Source organism: Erinaceus europaeus, chromosome 7 (genome assembly GCF_950295315.1).
Source record: "Erinaceus europaeus chromosome 7, mEriEur2.1, whole genome shotgun sequence".
NCBI classification, from domain to species: domain Eukaryota; kingdom Metazoa; phylum Chordata; class Mammalia; order Eulipotyphla; family Erinaceidae; genus Erinaceus; species Erinaceus europaeus.
The window spans coordinates 32,506,679-32,527,091 of NC_080168.1; the positions used below are offsets into that span (position 1 = coordinate 32,506,679).

Genomic DNA, 20,413 nt, shown 5'->3' on the forward strand with positions numbered 1-20,413 from the left:
TTTGTTACCCTATTCTGATACTGTTTTAGCTTGTTCAGCTAGTTGTGTTCTTAGCTCAGCTATTTCAGTTTTCAGCTAATAACCTTGAGATAACTAGTGTTTTACTCCAGAGTCTCATTGTTGATTCTTTATTTCTGATGACAATTCTTTCAAACTCTTTTCTCACTCCTGTGACTATTTCCTCAACCAGCATTTGGATGTTGGCCTCATTGTTCTGTGCTTCAACCTTTGGGGGGATTTTTTTGGACTTTTGTCTTGGTTTATTTCTTACAATATTTCTTCTTGGTTTAACCATTCTATATAGTATCTTATGAGGTAATTACTGGCCACTCTTGCCTAGATTGACTTGTGTCTAAGTAAGGTACTTAGAGTTCACAGTTGTGGAAAATTAACTGTTGTTTCAATATTATCTCAATCCCTGAGTTGGAGTACAGTGGCTGTTAAAACCTCCTTTGTTCTTTTTCTTCCCTATAGACTATGGTAGCCAGAAGGCTTATTAACTATATGTAGGCTTCTTATCTTAATCTTTCACTCCTGACCAAGAGATTAATTAGGGTAGGAGGAGTTAACACAGTGGTTATGCACAGATTCTTATGCCCCAAAGATCCAAAACACCAGGCTCAATTCAGCTGCTTTTCTAGCTGAAAGTACTTGGCTCTGTGTGTTTCCAAACAAGTCCCATTTATGCTCTGTGGGTTCTGTGGCAGTTATTCACCATGTCTCCCCAATTCATCAGGAGAACAGTGTGGAAAGGTTCTCACTATACAGCCCCACTTCTAGCTCACCAGGATATATATCTTCTCCTGAGTTTCTGGGCCAAACTGTTGGCCCCCCCCCCAACCCCAATGTCAGCACAGGGCATCCTGGATGCTGCTCCAGCCTCCAAAGGGCAGTAGCAGGAGACTCACAGTTGCATTTGGTCACCCTTAGGGAATCCTCTCCTCCCTTCAGCAGTGTTTTTGTTAGTAAAACAGACAGGAGGTGGTGCCTCAACCAGTAAACTGCCAGACTGTTACCAGCTGCTCCGAGTAGATATGGGCTTTTGCCCCAGCAATCTCTCCTTAGGCTCCTCTCTGTCCACGAGCTACATGTGTTTTCACTCACATGTGATTTGGTGGGTGCTCAAAGTCATTCTAGCCCTGTCTTGTTTTGGTCCCTTAGATATTCCTAGTTGACCAGGGAGAGAAGAGGAGAGGAAAGAAACACAGCTGCTGCTGCTCCATAACCCTGTCTCCGGAAGTCTCCAAATATTTCTTTTTAAAATAAAATTTCATATAATATTTCTTTAAGAGTAAGCTTCTCTTATTAGGGTTTAATACCTGATTTTGCCATTAACAAAGTATCTTGGTGCCTCTACACTTCTGCTGTGTGAACAGATATATAAAAAAATCACTTAGTGTCTCTCCACCATCAATGGTCACTTCCATCAGAAACGTCATCATAAACCCTCTTGCGGGCCTTCCCAGGACCTTGTCCTCGCAATAAAGTAGCAATAGTGGGTACTGCCCCAGTCTCTGAAGGGAGGCCGCCACTTGAGAAGACTGGTCCTGAAATCACTGCAGCCTGTGATGTTCCCAGCTGTGGCCATGAACTGTAAACTCAGACCAATAGGGATTTAGTGGTTATACAGGTTCCTGTGCTCAATATAAATATACATATGGACCCTGGATCAGGTGGATGATATAAAAAGTTAATTTTATTCATACATTTTTTTTTACAAGAAGGGGAGCTGCTCTCTGCCCTAGTCTAATTTTCTAGCCTTTTTTCTCTACTCTGACAGCATCCTTTCAGACAATATTTTTGTTCAACTCTGTGTCAGCTATCAAACTCAAGCAAAAAACTATGATAGTCCTGGGCCCCTAGAAACATGCATAAAATGGATTTCTTAGCTTCTTTCCACCCTAAGGTCCCTATTATCATCTGATCTAGTCCTACTTTTTGTTTCCTGTTCATTAATATTTAGTCTTGATTTAAAAAAAATTTTTTAAATATTTATTTTATTTATTTATTCCCTTTTGTTGCCCTTGTTGTTTTACTGTTGTAGTTATTATTGTTGTCGTTGTTGGATAGGACAGAGAGAAATGGAGAGAGGAGGGGAAGACAGAGAGGAGGAGAAGACAGAGAGGAGGAGAGAAAGATAGACACCTGCAGACCTGCTTCACCGCCTGTGAAGCGACTCCCCTGCAGGTGGGGAGCCAGGGTTCGAACCAGGATCCTTATGCCGGTCCTTGTGCTTTGCGCCACCTGCGCTTAACCCGCTGCGCTACAGTCCGACTCCCTTAGTCTTGATTTTTATCTTGCCCCCTTTCAACCACCAATTTGCAAATGCTACCATGATCCCATCCTGACTTCCCTGGGTAGACAACCTCACCAGTGTATCCTGGAACATCACCTCTCCAGAGCCCTACCCTACTAGGGAAAGATAGAAACAGGCTGGGGTTGTGGATCAACCTGTCAATGCCATGTCAATGCCCATGTCCATCAGAGAAGCAATTATAGAAGCCAGACCTCCCACTTTCTGCACCAAAATAATTTTGATCCATACTCCCAGTGGGGGAGAAATGGTAGGGGAAAGATGACCAGAGGGCCCTAAACTCCAACTCTATCAAGACTTAGAGAAGAGGAAAAGGAGGGACATTGAGATGTAGTAATGGGTTTATGTATGACTTAGAAAGGAAGAGAAGATGGGGCCTTAGAAAATGGACAAATATATGCAAACATAGGCAGATAGTTGTAGAAATAATAGTTAAACCATATCTGCAACATTAGGAGAACTAGCTTCCAATGGAGGTATTGGGAATCCAGAACTCTGGTGGTGGGAATGGTGTGCAGTTGTACACCTGTTATTGTGTAACTTTGTAAATCAATATTAAATCACTAATAAAAAAAACTTTAGACACTTTTTGCATCTAAGACCCCCCCCACACACACGTAGATATAGATATATAGACAGAGAAATGCTATGGTAGTACTTAGAGCATCCAGTTTCCAATTATTCAGAAGTTGCTGAAAATTTCTCCTTTAAGTTTGCAGCTTTTAACATATGAACTTGACCCTATGAAATGTATATGTGTGTTGGGCTTCAGGGAGTTCAGTTCCATAGGAGGAAAAATAAAACCACTTCTCCCTTTCTTAGTGTTCAAAAAGAATAAAACAACCAGAAACACACAAGCATCCTACATAAACATGTAAACACAAAGCTGTAAACACAGCTGAATGAGGAAGGAAATTCAACCAAATGTGTGCACAAAAATATTTATAATCCAGAGACATCAAGAAAATGATTAGCCAAACACAGGCACATAGGATCTTTATGTTCCTGGAGCCCTTCACTGTCTAGGTAACAACTGCCCACCAACTTCCCTTTTCTGAATGCTGACCTTGTGCAATTTGTTTGACAAGGTTTGCCTTGAGAAATCTACATGGAAAGTCATGATTTGTGTGAGGTATAGTTGACAAGCCAAGCCTTAATTTTTTTTATTCTAATTAAAAATTTACAGAGTTTGAGTATGGGGGAAAATATTACTCCTTCCCCCCACACACACTAAATCATACACATAGGCCGAAGAAGACTCCTGGATCAATTCTGTGCTGTCCTGAGTGGCTTTCCCTTACAACCATAGAGATTTGGCAGGTCAGGCCTGCTGTTTACTCCTGGGAAGACAGAGGTCCTCCTGGTGTGGATAGAAAGGTGTTGGTCAGCTCAGACGCGGGAAATCTGAGAAAATCCAGAAAGGATTGAAAACAACCTCTCCCGCTGGCACTGGGGCCACCCTGCCTGCCCATGTGTCCTCCAGGTCCACCTCATATGATGTGATGCCCCATAGCTTATGAGCATGTTGCAGTCCCTAGTCAGACACAAGCTGTCTGACTGTCACAGAAACACATGATCTCTTCTCCTTCCATCAGCCTTAGGAGGCATGAGTTGTCACCTGTGTGGATACTGAGGAGGTTTCCAAGTTCAGACAGGCACCCTTGTTAAGGGTCACAGTTATTACGGGACAGAGAATTCCAGGGTCCTCCTTTTGTATCTTGCTGCCTTTCAGCCACCAAGTTGCAGATGCTATCATGATTCCATCCTAACTTTCCTGGGCAGATGACCTCACCAATGTATTCTGGAAACTCACCACTTGAGAGCCCTGCCCCACTAAGGAAAGACAGAGACAAGCAGAGGGTATAAATTGACCTGCCATCATCCATGTCCAGCAGAGAAGGAATTACAGAAGCCAGAATTCCCACATTCTGTTCTGCACCCCCAAAATAATTTTGATCCATACTAGTGGGGGAGAAATGATAGAGGGAAGATGACCAGAGGGCCCTGAACTCCAACTCCATCAGGAACAGGAGAGAAAGGAGGAAGAAAAGGAAGAGCATTTGGATGTAATAATAGGTGTATGTGTGACTTGGAAATGAAGAGAAGATGGGACCTAAAAAAAAAAAAAGGCCAAATATATACAAATATAGACAGTTGTAGAAATGATAGTTGGGGGTTGGGCGGTAGCTCAGCGGGTTAAGCACAAGTGGCGCAAAGCACCAGAACCCACATAAGGATCCCGGATCGAGTCCCTGGCTCCCCACTTGCAGGGGAGTCGCTTCAAAGGCAGTGAAGCAGGTCTGCAGGTGTCTATCTTTCTCTCCCCCCTGTCTTCCCCTCCTCTCTCTGTTTCTCTCTGTCCTATCCGACAACGAACGACATCAACAATAACAATAATAATCACAACAAGGCTACAACAACAAAGGCAACAAAAAGGGGAAAAAATGGCCTCCAGGAGCAGTGGATTCATGGTGTAGGCCCTGAGCCCCATCAATAACCCTGGAGGCAAAAAAAAAAAAGAAAGAAAGAAAGAAAAAGAAATAATAGTTAACCCATAGCTGCAACCTTGGGAGAACTGCTGGAACTTGCAATGGAGGGACTGGGGATCCAGAACTCTGGTGATGGGAACAGTGTGGAGCTGTACCCTGGTTATCCTGTATTTTTTTTCTTTTTTCTTTTTGCTTCCAGGGTTATCACTGGGGCTCAGTGTCAGTAATGCTCCTAGTGTCCTTTTTTTTCCTTTTCATTTTATTGGCTAGGACAGAGAGAAATTGAGAGAGAAGGGGAGATAAAGAAGGAGAGAGACAGAGAGACACTTGCAGACCTGATTCACTACTTGTGAAGTGACCCCCCTGCAGGTGGGGAGCCGAGGGCTTGAATCAAGATCCTTGTGCTTGTCCTTGCGCTTCACACTATGTGTGCTTAAATGGGTGTGCCACTGCCTGGCCCCCTTATCTTGTAATTTTGTAAGTTAATATTAAAATCACTAATAAAAGGAGAGAGAGGGAGGGAGGGAGAGAGAGAGAGAGAGAGAGAATTCCAGGTTCCCTGATCATTCATGCTCAGTAGAAATGACTCCAAGTCATTGGAGACCTGTGTAGAATCGCAAGGTAGTGCCAGGCCGAGACAGCTACAGATGTCTCTAGAGAAGTCAGTGTACTTGACTTCTAAGGGGTCAATAAATCTGCTAAATTTACTTTACATTTGCAAAGGTCACAGGTCCTCAATTAAGCAAAAATATTGCAGGGTTCAAGATCTCCAGCAGTGCGAGTCTGTGTACTAACTCAATTCTGCTTCTATAGGTTTAACCCCCAACCCTTTAAGAGAACAAAGGCCCCTGTTGCCACGAGAAAGTGTGAAAGTACCAGAAGCTTTAAGGTAGAATGCAGGGTGGCCCCACTTCCTTCTACTCTGTGAGTTTCAACTTTAGTAAATTGCTTTAGCTTTTATTTCAGCTCTGAATGGGGAGCTCAGAATTGAGAGATGGGGTTGAAGACAGACCACCCCAAAAGTACCACTCTGACATATATAATCACTCTGAATTCAAGTAACATGAGAAAGAGCCTTATATAAGGATACCCTGACCTCCTCTATGTCCACCCCCGCTACAAGCAAGAAATAAAGCTCTCACATGAAATGAGCCCTTCCTGCACCAACAGGCTAAGAAACATCTTCATTATTAGAGTTAGGAAATTCAGTGTTGAGAGGTGTGTGTAAAACAGACCCTGTTGTGATCCGGGAGGTGGTGCAGTGGATAAAGCATTGGACTTTTAAGTATGAGGTCCTGAGTTCAATCCCTGGCAGCACATGCACCAGGGTGATGCCTGGTTTTTTCTCTCTCCTGCTATGTTTCTCATTAATAAATAATAATAATAATAATAATAATAAAAACAGACCCTGTTTGGTTCCTCACCAATTAGTACCCAAGCCTAATGTTTTATTTAGTTGGCCCCATCAGTTCTGCAAAAATGTAATGTTTCTTTCTCTAACAGGTTTAGAAACAGCATGTGGACTGGGGAGGTAGCTTAATGGTTATATAAACAAACCTAATGCCTTAGGGTCCAGAGTCTCAAGCACCACCCAAAAACCTGAGCTGAGCAGTGCTCTGACAAAAAACAAGCAAGCAAGTAAGTAAACCTCCCAAAATGAAACATTGTAACAGCCTACTTAGGTCTCATACTTGTGAGAGCTTCTTAAATGAAAATTAAAACTTTTTCCCCATTAATTTTTCTTTGTCAATTTTATCATTAGATTCACCGAAAGAACTTAGTAGGGGAAGAAGAGGAAACTTTCCCCTATACAAGAAAGAGCAGGTCTTCATCTCAGCCATCCCTTTGAGAGAACTTATGTCTCATTTGAGCTCAGTCTTTTTTAAAAAAAAATTTTATATTTATTTATTCCCTTTTGTTGTCCTTGTTGTTTTATTGTTGTAGTAGTTATTGATAACTACTCTACTGTTGTCATTGTTGGATAGGACAGAGAGAAATGGAGAGTGGAGGGGTAGACAGAGAGGGGGAGAGAAAGATAGATACCTGTAGACCTGTTTCACCGCTTGTGAAGTGACTCCCCTGCAGGTGGGGAGCCAGGGCCTTGAACCGGGATCCTTACTCCGGTCCTTGTGCTTTGTGCCACATGCACTTAACCCGCTACACTACCGCCCATTTCCAAGCTCAATCTTTTAAGACACACACCCACCTCCACCACCACCACCACCACCACCACCACCACCACCACCACCACCACCACCACCACCACCACCACCACCACCACCTTTTTCTTCTCCATTTCCACAGGTGTGTTACTTTCTGAGCCAGTGGCAGATGCTACAGGAGGGAAAAGGCATCTTTCAGCAGGTGAATCCTGTAACAAGAAGCTGCTTCTGCCCTTGTGGAGTTTCACATTTCCTAGCTTGTCTGTAGAAACAGAATAGGAATGAGAATTTATTAGTTGCAAGTATGGGGATGGGAGTTGTTTTTCCATTTCTATCCCTTTGGGGTTAATGACAAGAAAGACAAGGAGAGTGCCAGGCTCTGAGACAGCCACAGCCTTAGCTGAGGTAAGTTTAGGGAGGCTGACTCTCATTCTCTAGGCTGGGTTCTCACTGGCTGAGTTAGGTTATAGAAAGAGTGATAATGATAAGAGTTACTGCTAATATGGATTAAGTGCTAATTCTGGGACAAGAAATGGGTAAGATATTTTACATGCACTAACTCAGAACCTGCAATAACCCAATAAAATTATGATTATTAACCCCATTTGATAGATGATGAAACTGAATCTCTCTCAGCAAGATTAAATAAGTTTTCCAAGATCCTAGTTAGCAAGTTGAGGTCATTTAAGCTTAAAGTATGGCTGCAGAATGTGCTCAGTTAAGTACTAAACAAAGCAGAGCCCAGTCTGGAGATCTTTCAGAAGGCTAGAAGTGGACCTACCCTATGACTCTGCAGTTCCTCTCCTGGAGATATATCCTAAGGAACCCAACACACCCATCCAAAAAGATCTGTGTACACATATGTTCTTAGCAGCACAATTTGTAATAGCCAAAACCTGGAAGCAACCCAGGTGTCCAACAACAGATGAGTGGCTGAGCAGTTGTGGTCGATATACACAATGGACTACTACTCAGCTGTTGAAAATGGTGATTTTACTTTCTTCACCCCATCTCGGATAAAGACCAAAGGAATCGTGTTAAATAAGATAAGCCGGAAAGAGAAGGATGAATATGAGATGATCCCAGAAGTTGAAAAATAAGAACAGAAGGGAAAACACAAAGCAGAACTTGGACTGGGTTTGGTGTATTGCACCAAAGTAAAAGACTCTGGGAATGAGGGGGAAGGGTTCAGGTCCTGGAATATGATGGCAGAAGAGGACCTCACAGGGGGGTTAGAGTGTTATGTGGAAAACTGGTAAATGTTACACATGGACCAACTACTGTATTTTACTGTTAACTGTAAAGCATTAATCTCCCCCCAGTACAGAAAAAAATAAACAAAGCAGAGTCTATCAGTCTCATTCCTAATTCCAGCTAGAACTGGCAGTTATTATTGTTATTTTTCTTGGGTTTTATGGGTGGGCATTAGTGGACTGCAGCACAATTGTTGACACATAGTTATCAATTCTCATCTCCTTGTGATAGGTGTCTGTAAAACATTCTTACCTCTGTTTAGGTATTTTTCTTTCTTTTTTCTTTTTCTTTTTTTATTTATTTGCTATTGGATAGAGACAGAGAGAAATTGAGAGAGAAGGGGGAGATAGAGAGGAAGAGAAAGATGCCTGTAGACCTGCTTCACTGCCTGTGAAGCAACTCCCCTGCAGGTGGGGAGCCGAGGGCTAGAACCGAGCTCCTTACTCTGGTCCTTGCGCTTTGCGCCACGTGTACTACTGCCTGACTCCCCTGCCCCCAGACATCAATGCCCCCTCCATCACTTTTCAAATGTTTTTTAAAATCTTTTATTTGATAAGACAGTGAAAAGTTGAGAGGGGAGGGGAAGATAGAGAGGGAGAGAGAAAGAGACACCTGCAGAATTGCTTCACCAATTGTGAAGCATCCGCCCTACAGATGGGAACAGAGGACTTGAACCTGAATTCTTGCACGTGGTAATGTGCGTATTCAATCTGATGTTCCACTGCTTGGCCTATTCAACTGTTTTTGTTGTTGTTGTTGTTTGTTTTGTTTTGTTTAAGGCCAGTGGCATAAGTAAGTAAGACTCAGTATGCCTTAGTGTTCTCAAATGAACCCTGTGTGGTCAGGATTACCCAGACCAACAAGCAAGACACTTGGCATCTTACCACTGATGTCTGCCTTCCTGTTGGGGAAGGCGCCTCCATAGAATGTAACATGGGATTTGTCACTCAAGAGCCAAGAATAATCGATGTAGGCATGCCCAAAGGCCCTCCTGGAGGTTTGCTGCGTTTTTTCATTGTGACTTTCCTTTGAAGCATGTATACGGTGGTGATTCTCTATTGACGTGTCCTAGGGAACGACAGATACACATTCCTGTAAATAGGCTTTTGGAAGGGAACAGAGTAGGTTCCTTTGACAGTCAGAACTTGTGACTGTGCTTGTGGTTCCAAAAGTGAAATCTCCTTTACAGCCTGAGAAGAAAAACACAGTTATGATAGCAAGATCTCTGATGCTGTTTGCTCCCATAAAACATGTTACAATTAATGATGGAAAGAATGACATTTAACCATGCTGGACATATTGTGCTTCCTTGCAAAAATATTAAAAATCAGACTAAAGCATTACTATGGTGATTTTCTGTCCAGCACAAAATGTCTCTCATTTCTCCCCTTCCATTCCCTTTCTGGTTCTCACTGGCATATGACCTTCTTCTAAAGTCAAATGAGCTTTATAACCTTCAATATTTACTCTGAGCCACAGCCATTTTATACACTGGGGTCTTTGGGTTTAGATAACGTTTTTGTATTTTCACTGATTTCATCCTCATACTAACCTTGTGAGATATGTAAAATAGCAGATCCATTTTAATGCAGTTAAGTTATTTTAAAAAATGATGAGAAAATTGCCATTTGCAAAGGCTCTAGGGCATTGTTGAAGTAAAATATGTTAGAAGGGGAAAATGCAAGTGTTGGATGAAGCTCTAGAGGATTAGTGAAGTGAAGTGAAGTGAAGTGAAGTTAGAAGAAAGAAGACATGTCTTGGATGATATCACCCAAGTGTACAGTAGCAGGAGGTGAGACTGATGAACACACAAAATTAACAAAAAAGATACCCTAGTGGACAGAACTAAGGTACCCTGAGAGAAAAAGTGTAGGTGAAGAGGAGGAAGACAAAGTGGGTGAGGTGTAAAACAATAACAGCCCCATTTCACAGAAGAAGGAATTCAGACTCAAAGTTGAGTTTCTTAGAAGGTTCACCCCAACCAAATAAGATGCAATACTCAAACTACGGCTTTTTAAATTTTTTAAAAATATTTATTTATTTCCTTTTTGTTGCCCTTGTTTTTTTTTCTTATTGTTGTTGTAGTTATTATTGTTGTTGTTATTGATGTCGTCGTTGGATAGGACAGAGAGAAATGGGGAGAGAGGAGGGGAAGACAGAGAGGGGGAGAGAAAGACAGACACCGGCAGACTTGCTTCACCGCTTGTGAGGTGACTCCCCTGCAGGTGGGGAGCCGGGGGCTCAAACCGGGATCCTTACGCTGATCCTTGGGCTTTGCGCCACGTGTGCTTAACCCTCTGTGCTACCGCCTGACTCCTGGCTTTTTAAATTCTAGGGTCAAGAACTTTTTTTTTTTTTTTTGCCTCCAGAGTTATCGCTGGGACTCGGTGCCTGCACTAGGTATCCACTGCTCCTGGCATCCGTTTTCTCCCTTTTAGTGGATAGGACAGAGAGAGATTAAGAGAGGAGGGGAGATGGTGAGAGAAAGAAAGACAGACACCTGCAGACCTACTTTGCCTCTTGTGAAGCTTCCCCCTGCTGATGGGGAACCGGGGCTTGAACTTAGTGTTATGTAAGCTTAACCAGGTGCACCACCACACCTCTCCCCCTTTATTTTCTAGAGAAGACTACAGGTACTTAGAGGGGCCAAGCTTGTGGCAAGGGTCTGTGGTTAAATAAATTTGGAGAACCCTGAGTTAAAATTCAGCTGACCATTTCACCCCTAGAGCGACTCAAAATGGAGCATATTCACAAGAGTACTGTGTCTCTCTGGGAGCAGAACATGACTGACAGTTTCTCAAATGTATTGGTCACAATCCCTTCTTTTTCATGGAGTATCTGTCAGCACAGGTGGGACTTCAGAAAACTGCAGTGATTAAGTTCAAAGTGTTCTTTTCTTCTCCAGAGAACCTACAGAAATGGTGAAGGGAGCATCCCTTTGGAAGTCAAGAACAAGACCAAGGAGTACCTCTTCCTGGGTTTCTTCTTTCTGCAGTCGTTGCTTCCTGAGTGGTGGCAAGTGAGTCCACTGACTGCTATGGTTCTTGGCTGTGAAGCCCTGGTCGACGTGTCCACCAGCCCCAGCTTCCCTGCCATCCATTCCCTGATGATCTGTAAAGTGAACAGTAGGTCAGCCTTGCTGTCCCAGAGACAGGTGCAGTGCTGTTAGCTGCTTCCAAACTGTCCCACTTCTTGTTTTCTTACTAAAAGCATTGGCCCAGGCCCTGGTTCATCTTCCTCTGTTTCTGCTAGTGCCTCCCCCCAGAGTGGGGGCTGTTTTGGTGGATCAGAGTAAGAAGCCTCAGGGCTGATACTTCATTTCTGTCTCTTTCTTTCATCCTCCCTCCCTCCCTTCCTTCCTTCCTTCCTTCCTTCCTTCCTTCCTCCCTCCCTTTCTTTTCTTTTTTCTTCTCTTCTTTTCTTGCCACCAGAATTACCACCTGGGCTCTATGCCTACACTGTGAACCCACTACTCCCAGCAGCCATTTTTCCTTTCTATTATTTGATAGGTTAAAAAAATTGAGAAAGATATGCACTCAACCAGGTGCACCACCACCCAGCCCCAGATAGATTAAAAAATTTTAATTCCATGTATTAATAGATAACTTGGTAGGTACTTTATGTATTGTAAAAATAAATAATCAAGACTAAAAAAAATTGAGAAAGGAAGGGGAGATAAATATAGATAGATAGATAGAGAGAGAGAGAGAGCCATCTGCAGACCTGCTTCACAATTTGTGAAGCTTCCTCCTGTAGGTGTGAAGCCTCTCAAATCTGGGTCATTGCCTCACATCCTGAGCCTAGAGCCTTCATTTCCTGAACTCCATTTTTCTCCTCTGTAAAATGAGGATGCTGATTTATTTTTATTTTATTTTATTGTATTTTTTTATTTTCCCTTTTGTTGCCCTTTTTTTTAAAAATTAGTGTTGTAGTTATTATTGTTGTGATTAATGTCATCATTGTTGGATAGGACAGAGAGAAATGGAGAGAGGAGGGGAAGACAGAGAGGGGAGAGAAAGATAGATACCTGCAGACCTGCTTCACCACTTGTGAAGTGACTCCCCTGTAGGTGAGGAGCCAGGGGCTCAAACCAGGATCCTTAGGCTGGTCCTTACGCTTTATACAGCGTGTGCTTAACCCGCTGTGCTACCGCCTGACTCCCTGAGGATGCTGATTTCAGACCTTCACTTCTTTTCAGAGTTGTTTGGACTTAGGTATGAGAACAAGTGGAACCATGCTTTGTAAGCTGTGAGGGGCTGGAGGTGGGGAGGTGACCTCAGCACCTCCTTGTGTTTGGTAAGATGCTCAGGTTTCTCAGGCTGCCTGCTGGCTTTTCCTCTGTGGTGGAACCTCTGCTGAATGCTCTCGGCAATTGCCCTGTCTGTGCAACCCTCCCAAAGAATCTGAGTCAACAGATGACTCCAGCATAGTGAGCAAATCTTTCATCGACAGTTTAAAGGGTCCTGCAGCTATTTTCACCAGGTACTCAAGGTAGATTTATTGCTGAAGCAGTCTGGCAAATCTTCCCTCGCTTTAGCAATACCTACACTCTCAGCATGCAGCTTTGGGAAACAATGTGGGGTTGTTTTTCAACCCAGAATTCTGGAAGCCATTGGGGGCCCTGTGAATTAAGGGGCGCTGGTCTTCTGGGAGGTTAGCCTCTTTACTCCACCCACCCTCCTCTTCCCCTTGTGCTCCCCAATCCTGACAGTCCTATGTTATCCCAGTCCTTAGTACTGTTGGGTCAGAAGTCACATGTCCATTGGTAGGGCTACTTCCTCCCTCTAGCAAGATCTTCTTCCTCAGCTCTCTGGCTCCTGAAATTGCCTCTGCTTCTGGACCAATGTTGACAGTGTTAGAGGAGCATTTGTAGGTTCAAGAGCAGACCTGGCAACATCTGTCTAGGTTTTTAATGACCTGGGGAAATCTAAGAAGGTTTCAATCTGAGGAGACCCAGAACCATGTTTGTTTTTCAAGAGGATCTCCACTTTACTCACTAAAAACCTTTTCTTTTCTTTGCTTCTTTCTTTCCTTTCTTTCTTTCTTTCTTTCTTTCTTTCTTTCTTTCTTTCTTTCTTTCCTTCCTTCCTTCCTTCCTTTCTTTTTTCTTTCTTTCTTTCTCTCCTCTCTCTCTCTGTTTCTCTCTCTGTCTCTCTCTTTTGTGAATTCTAGAATGATCCTTTGGAGTCAAATCAGATGTTAGGTCTACTCTTCCTGGTTAAAATCACTTGGAGCTGAATGTATTTCTTAGGGTGGAGGAAGTGAAGCTCTCGCCAAACGGCTAGTCACCTACCGAAGGGGTGGCAGACTGCCTAAGCAGGAGCAGTGGGCGTTAGGTTAGGGGATGTGGAGAGGCGTTTTTCCACTTGGCTGCATCCCAAGTGGTGTTGAATGCATGACTCACTCTGTGTGAGGGAAATCAAGATTTTTTTCAACAAACATCATCTCTGGCTCATTTGTTTATGCTTAATGGAAACAAGTTTGCAAGAAGTCTTTGGAAGCCCCAGTTGTTGAAAGGAGACTACATAACTTGGTTTCTCTAGATTTCAGATATGGATTGAGGTCACCCCACATAATGTACATGGAAATAGAGAATAAACAAACAAATAAACCCAGAGCTCTTGGAGGATGTTCTTGCCCTGTCCTCCTTCCCCTGTGCATTTCCACAATAATCCAGAGAGGGCGGAATGCAGATGTCAGCATTTCCATTTTTACAGAGGAGCAATGTTAGGGTTCAGGAAGTGTAAGTGTGACCTGGCCAACAGTGTCATGTTGTGGGGATAGGGGACTTGCAGCTAGGACTCTTTATGTTTCTTCCAATAAGGTATCTGGGAATGATAAGTAGGCCATGAGGAGATAAAGTTAAAACCGATCAAGTTATAGCCACTGAACTGTTGTTTCTCCCTTCTTTATTTTTAAAAATATTTTTATTAATTTATTTTTATTTTGGACAGAAGCAAAAGAAATTGAAAAGGGAGAGGAAGATAGAGAGAGAAAGGTACATAGAGAGACATGCAGACCTGCTTCACCAGTCATGAAGCTTTCCCTTTGCAGGTAGGGACCAAGGGCTTGAACCTGGGTCCTCGTGCACTATAATGTGTGTGCTTAATCAGGTGTGCCACTGCCTGCCCCCTCCTTTTCCCCTTATTTACAACAAAAAATTCTCTTTAAATCTCTGTGATCACGGGAAATTGGACATTTAGGAACTATAAAAACACAAGTAGGGGGTCAGGTGGTGATGTTGGTTGGGTGCACATGTTACCATGTGCAAAGACCAAAGTTTGAGCCCCACTCTCCACCTCCAGGGGGCCTTCACTCTCCACCTTCAGGGGGCCTGTTTCTCCACCTCTAGGGGGCCTATTACTCTCTCTCTCTGCACATAGTAACATTTTCTCTCAGTTTCTCTCTGTCCTATCAAATCAAACCAAATCAAATGAAAGAAAGAGAGAAAGGAAGAGAGGAAGAAAGGGAAAAAAAATGGTTGATGAGAGCAGTGGATCTGTGGTACTTGCACTGAGCCCCAGTGATGACTATGGTGGCAACAAACAAGTTAGAAAGGTCTATCACAAGCACTCATTTATTTTTTGTTATATATGACACTTCCTATGCACCTGGCACTTCATTTCCCCATTTAACTCCTATGTATACCACTCTGAGGTCAGTGTGGGCAATGGCCACCTCCATTTTATAAATGAGGAAACTGAGACCCAAAGATGCCACTTAGTTTGAAATCTAATGGCCACACATTTAATTAATTTTGCATATTGCCTTATTGATTATAACTTATCTTTGGTTAATGGCTACAGTTAAGGCACCAAAAACTAATCATATATGGAGATAGCTGGAGTGTGTGTGTGTGTGTGTGTGTGTGTGTGTGTGTGTGTGTGTGTGTGTGTGTGGTCAGGGCCTTCCTCCAGTCTCACAGCATCTCCCATGTGCTGAGCAGAAAACCTGGGCAGCATGCGTGTCACACTCTCTACCTGGGAAGTCACCTCTCTGGCCTGACAGTAGAACTTTTTAACCAAAGTAACCTGCGTCTGACTTTTCATGGGACTGGGGTTTGAACCTGAACCTTTGATGCCTCAGGCATAAAGGCCTTTCTGCATAGCCACTACACTATATACTACGTAACCACTCTGTCAACAGTGGAACTTTTAAAGACAAAGGGTATACAGTAATGTCCCCTGGGACCAGTGGTCCACACACAGGAGTGATAACCAGCTAGTTCCTTGTTCCCAAGACCTGGTGCTCCAGGAAGTTTATCTGCTCAGAGCCTCAGAATCTTTGGTCCCAGAGGACCAAAGTGCACAGTGACTGATGGATACAAAGAGAAATACAACTGACTGGCCAATGTATTTTCAGTAGATAAACTACATTGTGGACAAGATTATGATCAGAATTCCCTGGTGCCATACTCCAGACTCAAGGGAGGTATATGGAAAGAGTGTTTCATGGCACTAGACTCTGAGAACTTTCCGCCATCTTCTCTACTCATCTGATAGGTCAGGCTGCTTACTTACGCTGATCAGGTACTTCCCCAGAACAGAACTTAGTTGGGCACATTCCTTTTTTCATTTCAAAAAGATTATTGATTTTGTTAGACTTTGTCTCCCCGCCTTTTTTTTTTTCTCAAAAACTCAGGTACTAGTTTAGACCCTATTTACTACCCTTTATGCTACCCAGTTGTCATTTTTCATCTCTGCTAACAAAGGCAACATCTGGATCTTTTAATACTTCAGTTTCCCAAGTGTAATAGTGACAAGTAGAATCCTGTTAGTTTAGAGAGCTTACAGTAATGTTCTGTACAGTAATGAGGTAGGTCTTATTATGCCCGTTACAGAGACGGGTAAACAGAAATCCAAAGAGGTCAAATGATTTGCTGAAAATCTTACAGCTAGTGGGAGAGAAAACATAGCCACTACAACCCAAATTTCTGGCTCCAAAGTTTATATTTTTTCACAGGATATGGTCACAAAAACCACAGGACAAAAGAATATTAGAATGGAGCATGTCTAAGAAAATATCAAAAATCTAGAGTCTAGAGCTAGCAAGATAGGTTCACCCAAGAGTGTACTTGCTTTGCCATCAGTGTGACCTAGTTTTCAACTCAGTCTCTGCTGTACTTGGGGGAAGCTTTGGTGCTATGAGATCTTTCCCTCTCTCCCTCTGTTTCTCTCACTTTCTATGTGAAAAAGTCAGTCCAGAGTGGTGAAGCCCTAGTGACAAGAAAAATGATAACAAATAATAAAATGAAGCAAAGTCTAGGCCTTCACAACCCAATACAGTAACCACTAGCCACAGTTGACTATTTAGATGTAAATTAATTTAAACAAAACTTAAAAGCTCGGTTTTATGGTTGCACTAAATCTTTTTTTATACTTATTTATTTTCTCTTTTGTTGCCTTTGCTTTTTTTTTGTTTGTTTTATTGTTCTTGTAGTTATTATTGTTGTTGTTCTTGTCTTTGTTAGATTGGACAGAGAGAAATGGAAAGAGGAGGGGGAGATAGAAAAGGGGAGAGAAAGACAGACACCTGCAGACCTGCTTCACCACCTGTGAAGCAACTCCTCTGCAGGTGGGGAGCTGGGGGCTTGAACTGGTATCCTTATGCTGGCTCTTGCTCTTCACACCACATGCACTTAACCTTGCTACCGCCTGACCCCCGGTTGCATTAAATCTTAAGTGCTCAGCAGCAATATATGGTGAACTACAATGTTATACAGCACATGCTCTAGAATATTCCATCATTGTAGAAAACACAGTTTGGATAGTATTGGCCTTGCCTAGCCACCTGATTTTATTGATGAGGACAGTGAAACCCAGAACTGGCAGATTTCTTTTGGGTTGGGAGGGTGATTATAGTCTAAGGTATTGAAAAATCCAAATATTTGAGAAATGATCATAAAATTACCATGTACCTTCTTCAAAACATTTTCCTTGTTGAGTCCAAAATGGAGGGAAGACAGGCAGGAGATGGTATTTTGGGGGTACTCCTGACAGGTCCTGTTGTGGCCTAAGACTCTTTGGGACTTGAAGTTGACTGTCCTGGAGCAGCAGAGAGTCCTTGATGCATCCTGAGAAGTAGGTCAGGAATTATTGGTAGGAAAAAAAATGGTTGCCAATCAAGAACTCTTGGAGATAGCTACAAAGTTCCCCACTTGCACTGGTCCTGGCATTGGACATTGCTCATTCAGGAAGACAGTAAAAGATGAGAATGATTAAGATAGAATGCAAACTGGTTCTCTATCTAGTGTCTTGGCTCCTTGGCTCCTGAGCTTTCTATGTACTGCCCCATCTAATGATGTACATATCTTTAGTCAAGAGTCTCTTTCTCACAAATGTTAAATAAATGGGTCTGCCTGGAACAGTTGGTTTCACTATCAGTATCATGATAGTGAAACCCTTTACTGGATCAGCCCTCATCTCTCCTTTACCTTCAAGCCATCACTTATTGGAAAGAGTTTTTTTTTTCTCTCCTTCCCCAATGTCAACCTATGAAGCAAGAAGAAAGGCAGTCTTCCTCTAGTCCTGTCTGTTTGTTAATGTTGAAGAAATGGCAAACAGCCCAGTTGAGTGTTGGCAAATTGTACTACTTACCATCTCATCTACAACAGGTTTGCCAAATAAAATACAGGACATTCAGTTAAAATGGAGTCTCAGATAAACAACAAACACTTCTTCAGCTAAAAAAAAATATATGCCCCAAATATTGCAAGTTTAGCTGTGTATGTGTGTGCATGAATGTGTGTGTCTGTGCTCACATATTCACTCTGGTAACTCTAATCCTCAACCATTTCCTGTTTTCACTTTTAAGCCTTCACAGAGTGCATCTGAGTTCTCTGTGCAGCAGAATGGTCTACATCTCATGCCTGAGAAGACTGCACTGGAAAGCCTCCATCTTTCAAAAGAGGGATTTTGGCATTTTCACTTCCTGGAGGAGCTGAGGTCACCTCAGATGAGAAATGTTGGGCAGAATGTGGAACAGGCAGTCGGGGGAAAGATGTGACTTCTGCTTTTAGCCACATGGCCTTGGACAAATTACTTTGCCTCATCTGGCCCTCTTTTGTTCCTGATGTTCTAGAAGGCAGACCAGGATTTCCTAGAAGTCTCTGAACATGGATGGTTGGGAAGGAAGTTCTGGCTTGGGATGTGGAGTGTAAGGCTGCTGAGAGGAGTAAGGGTGGAGGCAAGACTTTTCTGCAGAGTCTTGAGGAAGGATTAAAAGCAAAAGGTATCATAGATGCTATTGGGAAATCAACCTTGACCACCTTTTCTCCAACACAGAATTGGACCAAAATTGTGGCGCTTCTGACCTTGAAGGAAAACATACTCTTACATCTGAATACAAAGTGGGGGCAGGGGTAGAAAGCATAATGTTTATGCAAAGTGACTCTCATGCTTGAGGCTCTGAAGTCCCAGGTTCAGTCCCCTGAACCACCATAAACCAGAACTGATCAGTGCTCTGGTAAGAAACAAACAAACAGCCAAAAAACAATATGGCGCAGCTGGAGTGTACCTCCTCCCATCTCCCCACTGACCTGCACAGTGGAGCCTGTACATGGTGCCAGGGGGCCATGTCCGCAAGAGGCCTCGGAGGTATCTCTTGGCTGAGTGCCCAGGTTGGATCTGCCGTTGGGCCTGGTTCTCTGGTTGGCTCTGAAAGTGGAGGTACGGTTGCCAGCCTCTGTCCTGCTCTCTCTGTGGGGAAACCAGTCATGAGACAGCATGGATGCTGAACCCGGAACCTCCCAGTGATGCACAGGCAGGTTAGCACAACCCTCACTAGGAATCTGGAAAACTCCCAGGAGCTGCAGGAAGGCCCCAGAAACAGATGCCTCAGCTAGCAGACGTAAACCAGGAGCACACAGAGCAAAACCCTGGAAGGCCTCTGCAGATTTACAGTTGGGAGGAGAAGAAGAAATGAGAAATGCCAGACCTCATCTTGAGATAGAGCATCAGAACAGGATAAAGAACCTCAGAAGAAAACCCAGCGCTGAGTTCAGTTTGTGGAAAGCATTTTAATACCTTCAAAAGTGGCCCTGAAACAGCCAGGGGAAAGCCCTCTTGGCAAAACAGCATCAGCACTTAGCATTTTTTTTATATGAATAATGGACAGAAAAACTGTGTCCATGCTCACAGGGAGCCTGGCGTTTTGAAAACATTTGGCTCTGCTGCCTTCCATTTCACCCAGGGAGAATTTTCTGGGAACCTACCTGCCTAAGCCAGTCTCATTGTGTACGACACCATGGGAAATAAATGTGAATAATAACATCTCACACATGGCTAGGGATTTATATTGTACAAAGAATTTGCACTTCAACATAATCTTTTCAGGGAGACAAGTTAATGTTATAACTACTTCAGCTATGCAGAAATTCTCCAAGAGTGATCATTTGAGAGCAACAATAGCAAACATGAACTTGTGTTGGCATTCTCCCCTGCTTCTGTGCTTACGGCAGACATCACCAATCAATTAAGGCAATCTTTTAAAAATATTTATTTATTTATTTATTTATTTATTTTCCCTTTTGTTACCCTTGTTTTTTATTGTTGTTGTAGTTATTACTGTTGTTGTTATTGATGTTGTTGTTGTTAGATAGGACAGAGAGAAATGGAGAGAGGAGGGGAAGACGGAGACGGGAAGAGAAAGACAGATACCTGCAGACCTGCTTCACCACCTGTGAAGTGACTCCTCTGCAGGCGGTAGCACAGTGGGTTAAGCGCATGTGGTGCAAAGCACAAGGACCGGCTCAAGAATCCTGGTTCGAGCCCCTGACTCCCCACCTGCAGGGGAGTCACTTCACAGGCAGTGAAGCAGGTCTGCAGGTGTCTATCTTTCTCTCCCCCTCTCAGTCTTCCCCTCCTCTCTCCATCTCTCTCTGCACTATCCAACAACAACGACATCAATAACAACGATAATAATGATCACAACAACGGTAAAATAACCAGGGTAACAAAAGGGAAAAAATGGCCTCCAGGAGCAGTGGATTCATGGTGCAGGCACCGAGCCCTGGCAATAACCCTGGAGGCAAAAAAAAGAAAAAAGAAATGTGAACTAGGCTTGAACTAGGATCCTTACACCGGTCCTTGCAATTTGTGCCATGTGCGCTTAATCTGCTGCGCTACTGCCCAACTTCCAATTAAGGCAATCTTAAGACATCACTGATCCACTAGGGCAATCTTCACTGATGAGCT

The 20,413-nt window shown here is 43.2% G+C and overlaps 1 protein-coding gene and 1 long non-coding RNA gene across 2 annotated transcripts in view; one reads left to right on the forward strand and one right to left on the reverse strand.

The window, feature by feature from the left end:
* KIAA2012 (KIAA2012 ortholog) overlaps nt 1-20,413 on the reverse strand; it is a 189,284-nt gene that overhangs the window by 148,791 nt on the left and 20,080 nt on the right. The window contains exons 3-7 of the mRNA XM_060194124.1: nt 18,757-18,916; nt 17,137-17,292; nt 11,188-11,330; nt 9,104-9,287; nt 7,085-7,227 (exon numbers count right to left, since the gene is read on the reverse strand). Of these exons, the coding sequence (XP_060050107.1) occupies nt 7,085-7,227; nt 9,104-9,287; nt 11,188-11,330; nt 17,137-17,292; nt 18,757-18,916 (786 nt within the window). The remainder of the gene's footprint in view (nt 1-7,084; nt 7,228-9,103; nt 9,288-11,187; nt 11,331-17,136; nt 17,293-18,756; nt 18,917-20,413) is intronic.
* LOC132539404 (uncharacterized) lies at nt 9,164-18,762 on the forward strand. The gene is made up of 3 exons (XR_009550663.1): nt 9,164-9,216; nt 11,125-11,238; nt 18,033-18,762. It is a non-coding gene; the product is annotated as an uncharacterized LOC132539404 (long non-coding RNA).